At 38.2% G+C, this 8,192-nt stretch overlaps 1 protein-coding gene across 1 annotated transcript; it reads left to right on the top strand.

Moving 5' to 3' along the window:
• Positions 1-451: 451 nt before the first annotated feature.
• On the top strand, positions 452-3,982 carry LOC103464615 (hyaluronidase-2-like). Its single transcript, XM_008408835.3, has 4 exons — positions 452-555; positions 817-1,789; positions 3,243-3,329; positions 3,417-3,982. Exons 2-4 carry the CDS (start codon positions 842-844, stop codon positions 3,876-3,878), a joined length of 1,497 nt encoding a protein of 498 aa, XP_008407057.2. The 5' UTR covers positions 452-555; positions 817-841; the 3' UTR covers positions 3,879-3,982.
• The last annotated feature ends 4,210 nt before the right edge of the window (positions 3,983-8,192 follow it).

Raw genomic sequence — 8,192 nt, 5'->3', positions numbered from 1 at the left:
AGACTTTTTTAGAAACTCTTCTCAAATGTAATGGTAAAAGCGTCTCCTTTCAGCGCTGAAAGTTAATAAAATAAATAAAGTCTAAATGCTTTTCTTGGCTGATTTTATGCTCCATGTGTCAATACAAATTATGATTCATCGATCAGGATTTTCATTCTTAACAATAGATGGACGGACGGACGGACGGACGGACGGACGGACGGACGGACGGACGGACGGACGGACGGACAGACAGACAGACAGACAGACAGACAGACAGACAGACAGACAGACAGACAGACAGACAGACAGACAGATAGGTATTGCACATTCCTATTAGGAATAGTAAAATATTTAGTTAGAGTTCTAATTATGTTTACATTTTCACAATTCATGATTTAAATTAGCAGAAAGTTTGTTTATTTTTGAAACAGGAAATGGAACTGAGATGTTTTGATTTGACCATTAATTTGTTAAAAAAGTTTGTGTCAGTTTGTTTTGTTTTTGTTTTGCTCTGCTGTCCCTCGGGTCGATTCCCTGCAGTGTCTGAATCAACTTTGCTTTACATCTTAAATGGTAAGAAACCAAGGACATCATCTCCATGATCATTTTGTCATATTGTGTTTGCAGAAACATGACTGAGTGAACGCTCTTTGTGAAAGAAGCAAACTGTAGTTGACAAAGGTTACGTTCACACTGCAGCCTGAAGTGACCCAATTCAGATTTTCTTTTGTTTCTTTTATAAAACATTAGACAGTCGAACAATATAGAGAGCACAGATTTTTCTGTCAAATGTTTTATTTCAATTTCACATCTTTTTGTGTCTTTTGGAAACAGATGAGTGAAGGTAGCAGGAACCACCATGGAGACTGTATTCCCCTCTTTCCTCTCAGCAGTTGACCGACTGTCCTGGTTTCTCCTTGCTCTGTTTACATCATGGATAGTCTTGGGTTCAGCAGACACAAAGCAGACAAGCTGGCCATTACACTCCAAGAAGCCAGTTCTCTTCATCTGGAACGCTCCCACTCAGGAGTGTGGGACACATTACAGTGTTGTGTTATCAGTAGACCAGTTTGACATAGTGTCATCCCCCACTCAGGGCTTTACCCGGCAGACTCTCACAACGTTCTATAAGGACCACCTCGGGATTTATCCCTATTATGACCTTGAAAACGTACAAGTGAATGGGGGCATTCCACAACGTGTCAATCTCTCTGACCACTTTGAAAAAATGTCTCAGGAAATCAAAACGTACATACCAGAACCCGAGGTTAAAGGTCTGACTGTCATTGACTGGGAGAAATGGCACCCCTTGTGGGTCCGAAACCACCATAACAAAGATATCTATAGAAGGAAATCAAAAGAACTGGTGGCCAAAAAGAACCCTAAGTGGACTGAAGGGCAAGTGGCGAAAGATGCGCAAGAAGAATTTGAACTTGCGGCTCGTGAATTCCTGCAGGGGACCCTAAGGCAGGGTAAAAATGTGAGACCGAATAAGCTGTGGGGCTACTACCTGTTTCCTGAATGTTTCAACCACTACAAAGGAAAATTGGAAACCTACACAGGACGATGTCGTGACGTTGAGATTAAGGAAAATTATCAAATGAACTGGATGTGGATTGAAAGCACCGCCCTTTTTCCTGAAATATACCTGGAAAAAGAACTGCGCTCCACTGATCAGGCACGCCTGTTTGTCCTGAACAGGGTGAAGGAGGCAATGCGGGTCGCATCTGTTGGGGATGGATTGGCACGTTCTGTTTTTGTTTATTCCCAACCCACATACAAAAATTGGATGATCGTTATGGATGAGGTTGGTTGATAGGAGGAAATAGTGCTATTGTAAACTGTTATTTTAGTAATCAAGTAATCTTTTAATTATTCTTACGATTAATCAAGTAATCCGATAAAAAAAGTGAAAAAAATTATTGGTAAATACTGTCGGAGTAGCAGTAATAATATCGGACATTCACATCGTCCCAAATTTTCATGTTTGTGCAGCTTTAACAATTACTTTTCTGTAGCCTTGAAAATTTGACTGTAACATTAGCACCTCACTTTTTAAGTTAACCTGGACAACAAATATACAAAATGTTATTTTCAATGTAATGATAAATAGCAGAATCATAAGGAAACATATAAATTGTCTGTCCTCCAGCTTTTGTCTATATTTTGATATTCAGTCAGTTTTATAGATCATGTGGCACCTTCGGCACACACAGAGAAAGTCATGCCAACCATCTGTTGTGACCTGGAAGGAAGGAAATTTATTTTCCAGTTGTCCGTAAACCTAATCTAAGCATCAGCTAAAGCAGCCCGATATGTTCCCTCTACATGTCTCTGCTCCACCCATATAAATACACCCGCCGCACTCTGCAGCAGCCACCAGGCAGCAGCTCTAGAAGGACAGTTACACTTTTTGTAAAACTATGACCTACCAGATACAGATTTTTGATGTTTCCTATAATTACCAAAGTTCAAAAATACTTTATTTTTACTTTTCTATCATGAGTAATTATTTATAATTTGAACCAGGGCAATCACTGAAATATTTTTTTTTTTAAAGGCAAAAAGTTTGGAGTTGATGTTTAAAGTTGCTCGTAACATTTTATATTTGCAGTTAGCTCATTAAAGCTGGATTTTACTACAAAAAGCTACCTTTGGTGTGCATTTCTGGAGAAAGTGGTTCCTTAACTAATCTGAGATTTCCAAAAGTTTGCCTTTTTTTGTAAATCCAGCATGCTACATGACAAACTGAGGCTGAAAGTTCAAAAATATAAAACTTGGTATCTACAGTTTTATATTGTAGATACAATATATCTACAATATATATGGTATCTACCATATATGAGTCAATTTACTTCCTTGCTAATTAAACAAAACACCCCATGGGGATATAAATTGATGTTATGAGGGAGATTGTGAAAAAATAAGAAATGGTAAAGAAGTAACTCTCACCTGGTGAAGTCCAGCAGTCTGTCATTTAAAAAAAAACTTAATATTTTCGCTCAGATCCCATTGAAGAGTTAAATAGTTCTTAAATGACATTTAGTTTCCACCTGCTTAATCAAGAATGTAGCTTCTGTTCCAATCCGCTTCTATTGTCCAGACATTTTACATGTGATTATATTAATTTGGTAGTAACTCAAGTTAACCCTTCACCAGATTAGTTTATTCCAACGCATTCATCTAAAACATGACAATTACTCATGTTGTTTTTCATGTTTTTGGCATACAGCTAAAGTATTCATATACATCATTTGCAGAAAGATTTGGTCAACACCATTGGCGAGAGCGTTGCATTGGGAGCTGCAGGAGTGATCTTCTGGGGGGGCGAATATTATGCATCTAAGGTAAGAGAATTACTTTCCCTTGTCCTCTCATGTTGCATAGGCTGCTGTTATGTATTTTTAAGTTAATATCTATCCTCTGTGCTGCAGCCAAGCTGTACAACCTTGAATAACTATTTTCGGGGAGACATGGGACGGTACCTCCTCAATGTGACCACAGCAGCAAAGGAGTGCAGCCAGAAATTGTGCAATTTTAACGGTCGCTGTCTTCGCCGAGAACCGGACAGGGCCGTGTTTCTGCACCTCAACCCCTCCACTCACAGTATCATACGTCAGAGAGGAAAGCTGAAGGTCACGGGATCTCCAGGTGAAGCAGAGTTGAAGGCCTTCCGTCAGCACTTCAAGTGCCAGTGCTACAATGGGACCAAGGGAGAAGACTGTGAGCTGGAAAGACAAGGAGGAAGAGAAGAAAGAGAAGAAAAAGAAGAAAAAGAAGAAAGAGAACAAGAAGGAGAAAAAGGAGAAAGAGGGCAGAGTAGTGCCACCTCTGTTTTAGGGATGTGGCCTCTCTGCTTTGTTCTCCAACTCGGACTTCTCTCTCTGTTTCTTTGAGGAAACCAAGAAACCAAACTATTCTCTGGCTCTGCCAGCACCGAAAGGAAAAGTTTTGGTTTTCTGGCCTGAAAACAAAAATAAACTGCATTGTGAAAGCATCACTTCAGGAGCAGTGGGTGCTCAGTGCTTGGATTCAGAGGCTTATATGGTAACAGGTTTCCATTTCAGCACATACTAAACTAAAACTACAGCGTGTGTTTTCTGGAAAGAATTCTCTTAGTACATATTGTATAGTAAACATAATGGGTCAATTAAAACCTTAAAAACTGGAAACATGCATATCCTCCTGAGAACCGAAGAAAAAAATGTGCCTTCCAATTTCTGTATTTATTTAGGCCAAAATGAACACCGTAACATTTTATTATTTTTTTAAATACTTTTTAAAATTTAAATTTCACAGCATGTCCATTGTAGTGGACATCAGGACGATTTCAGTCGTAATTATGGCTGAATTCAAAAAAATGGAAAAATTGTACACATTAGTGATTAATGAATCACATTAACCCAAGAAAGGAGGTCAAATTAGTTTTCCATTTCTGGTTTCAGTCTATTGCTTGTTATTTGAAATGAAAACCAAAAATTGGCTGCAAACTGCAGAGGGGTCCCCAATCACTATTGCCCAAGAAATTAAGACTTTTTTTTTTTAGTTATTTGTTTGTTTTTTCATTTATTTTGAAAATGATAGAAGTGTAAAATCGCACACATGAATAAGGACTTTCTTCAGAATATCAGCACACATGGCCTCTCTTGGCTTTCCCATAGTCTTCTGGACTAAAAAAATGAAAAGTGCAGTTACAGGAAAATTATGAGGAAAAAATTCTAGAAACTTCTCAAACGGGTCTTTCAGCAACTGGAACCATTATGATGAACCAAATAATACCAAAGCCACAAGAAGATGGACCACTGTGAACAGAAGGGAGCATCTTAGCTGACTGTCACAAAGTAGTTTGATGATAAACCTGTGGTGATGGCCTCCACCATTTACGGGAAAGATCTAAACGATATTTGCAATCGATAGTCAAACAAAGAAAAAACTCGTGTCCAGGGACGACAACCAGAAGTGATGGAGGGTGGCGTAGATCTTTATGACCAAGAACCAAGAAATGGACATTCCCATCTCAAATGTCTGGTCCTAGAAAAACATACAAATTAATCCTGTCCCACCTAGCATGGTGACTTTCCTGCTATCTCTGGCTCTGATGGTGCGTTCACACAAAAAGTGTTTTGAACATCAGGCACATTTCTTATACATTTAAAGACTATGTGGAGGTGCAATAAGGGCTATGGAGGAGCGTTCCGAACGACTATCATGGCACATTTTGAATCATTTTTATGACGTTCTACATAGACTGTGAATGTAAACCAGATGGACCTGATGCTCAAAACGTGTTTGGTGTGAATGCGCCATGAGTCTGTCTCTTCATCAGATTGTCCTGAATTTGATGAAGACACCTACCAGAGGCTGATACTTATCCTCATCTTCATATGACAAGTCCAGATCTGAATCTCCCTCTACTAACTTGTATAGAATCCTGTTTCACTTATTTCTCCTATAACAATGTGGAGACGTTAAATACACTGAAATGGTCCTGATGTCCACTACAATTGGCAATCATAAAAGGTCTGTTATTTCTAGACAGAAATTATTAAATTGTTTTCACTGGTCAAAACATTGTTATTGGTATTTAATTAACAAGAATATCAATAATTATGACAAAAATAACAAATGAAATACATATTTGACTAGGGAATAGGGACAAAACAGGTCCTATGGATAAAGCACACAATTTGAATAAAATATACACAAAATATATTTTTTTCAAGTATCTGACTAAACCAGGGGTGCCCAAAGTCGGTCCTCAAGGGCTGGCATCCTGCATGTTTTGGTTCTCTCCCTTATTTAGCGCACCTAGATCAAGTAATGGCTCATTAGAGGCCTAAGAGGAACATTGACAAGCTGAAAAGGTTGTTACTACCACCAGGGAGAGAACTAATATGTGCAGGACGCCGGCCCTTGAGGACCGACTTTGGGCTCCCCTGGACTAAACTAAACTGGGTTATATGAGCACAACAATATATGTTTTCCTGGTGTTTGCTGAATATTTTCTTTATTTTAAACATTGTGGTAGGTGGATGGTAAAAATCCCTTGTCCTGGAGCAGAACTCAATACATTATAATAGTTTAAAACAATTAACGGAATACTAAGATAATATATTATGACAATTAAGTAAAAGTATTCAAATAAATAATTAGAAAAGTATCAATAAATTGAGTTGAAAATCATTTTTACATATTTTCCAACTCCATTGAAATTTGTCCCTAGTTTTTGTCAACACCGTCAGACATGAAAAGAATGTAAAAAAAATCTAGCATTATTGGGGGGCACCAGGACTTCTAAGGACCCCATGACCTCTTCCTTTCTCTACCTTTGCTAAGAGGGCTAGTTAGCTGCGCTGGTTAGCATATGTTACTCTTTAGGTTTTTTTTTTTTCTGTTTTATTCTGAAGTTACTCGTCACAACCATGATGTGTCAACACCATAACTGACAATTTACAAAACTTTGATGACATTTTGTGAAATAAAAGCTTAATTTTTACATAATGTAAAGATTTCATGGACCTGATGAGCTACAATATGGCCTCCTTCAGAATAACATCAGATAAATTGAGGTAGTTTGGCATTTCGTTATCTTTGTCAGATGTCAACTCCATCAGTTTTTGTGACTCTTTCAGTGAAATTGTTGACAAATCTAACTTAAATGTGCAATTAATTCAGTTTAATGTATCTTACATAAACTGCATTACTTCACATGTATCAAGTTTTTCTTTTTACTCACTAGTTTGTCACCACCTTCAGTTCTGTGTCAACTCCGTCCGATTGACTTTTTGTTGTTTTTTGTTTTAAATCATATTTCTTTTGTTTCTTGAGAAGCATTAGTCTGTAAAACCGAAGAAAAATATTACTAATAGGGTAATTAAATAATTATTTTATATTTATTTTTGTCAGATGGTAATGACAAAGTTCTGGCTCAGGTCCATTAAAAATGTAATTTTTTAAAAATGTTGCAACTGGGAGCATGCACCTTAGCATCTTTACATTTCCAAAACATTATTTGCCATATTTGCATACATATAGTTGAGAAATAATAATAATAAAAATTTGGAAAAATTGAATCCCATTTTGTCCCTATTCTCAAGAATCACTGATGTATGATTTAGAGCTGTCTTTCTTCCAATATAAAGAAAGACTCTTCTAACTGTTGTAACTGCTCCTTCCAACAGGTGGCTTCCTGTTGGAAGGGCGGGTCTAAAGTGATGTCACCAATTGATCACTTGAATGTGATTAGCTCTGGTCTGTGATGAAACAAATGAAGTTTGATGCAGTTGGGAGTTTATATGTGGAAGTTATTCCATCTTGATATTTCATTGAGAATGGCCAGATTTGAGGCTTGGCCACGCCCACATGCTTCAACATAGGACAATTCCTTTGATAACTTTTGACCTTCAATGCCTCAAGACTGTGCTGACTGAGTTGGAAGCCTGGATCTCAAAAGCTGTAGGATGATTTCACTCAGATACGACATCAATGAAATAGACAAAAGGGCGACTTTGATCCAAAATGGCCAACTACCTGTTGGATTTGGACCATGGCTCCAAGAGCCTTTTTTGTAGGTCCTGACACGATGCACATGTGTACTTAGTTTCATAATTCTGGTGTAGCAGGAAGAAGCCTGCCCCAATATTCAAAACACCTGGCCCCTAATCACCTCATGAGGGGTGGAGAGTAAAGGCAGACTCTCTCACCTGGTTGCTTATGCTGGCATTTGGTCACACGTCATTGGAAAGGTCACTTGGGTAGTGTGCAGGTTTTAAAGCTCTAACATCAGTAAGTAATGTTTCTCCTTTGGCATAAGACCTACAAATTCAGTATTTGACTTGAATTGTTTACATCTAGAAAACCACTGGAAGCTCCTGCTTGGTACTGGGGTGTGGCTGTAATTCACCCTCCCCAGTGCAGTTTGCACATAAAACAGGTATGTATTGTTTTATTGCACCCATACAGCTCCATAACACCAAAAATAACAATTATTTATATATAGCACATATTGGAAAGCTGATCCTCCTGCTGTGGGCTGGAAAGGACCCTCTGGTTTGGGGTGAAGTCATCCAGCTCTGTTAGGTGACAATGGTTTCCTCTGCCTTCCATTGTCTGAAAATCACCTACTAACCTTTTGATTTAATTCCAGCTCTGACACTGCTGCAGCTCACTGGAGACCCTGCTGTTTTGTTTGTTTTGTTTCATTGGTTGAA

Source organism: Poecilia reticulata, chromosome 5 (genome assembly GCF_904066995.2).
Source record: "Poecilia reticulata chromosome 5, P_reticulata-male-v2, whole genome shotgun sequence".
Taxonomy (NCBI): domain Eukaryota; kingdom Metazoa; phylum Chordata; class Actinopteri; order Cyprinodontiformes; family Poeciliidae; genus Poecilia; species Poecilia reticulata.
The sequence above is the reverse complement of the archived record's forward strand: the minus strand, read 5'-3'. Positions and strand labels throughout refer to the sequence as shown.

Coding starts and splice junctions, on each gene's coding strand:
- LOC103464615 (XM_008408835.3), top strand. CDS start 842: ATGGAGACTGTATTCCCCTCTTTCCTCTCAGCAGTTGACCGACTGTCC. Junction 1,790..3,242: donor GGATGATCGTTATGGATGAG/GTTGGTTGATAG, acceptor CATCATTTGCAG/AAAGATTTGGTCAACACCAT. Junction 3,330..3,416: donor GCGAATATTATGCATCTAAG/GTAAGAGAATTA, acceptor TCTGTGCTGCAG/CCAAGCTGTACAACCTTGAA.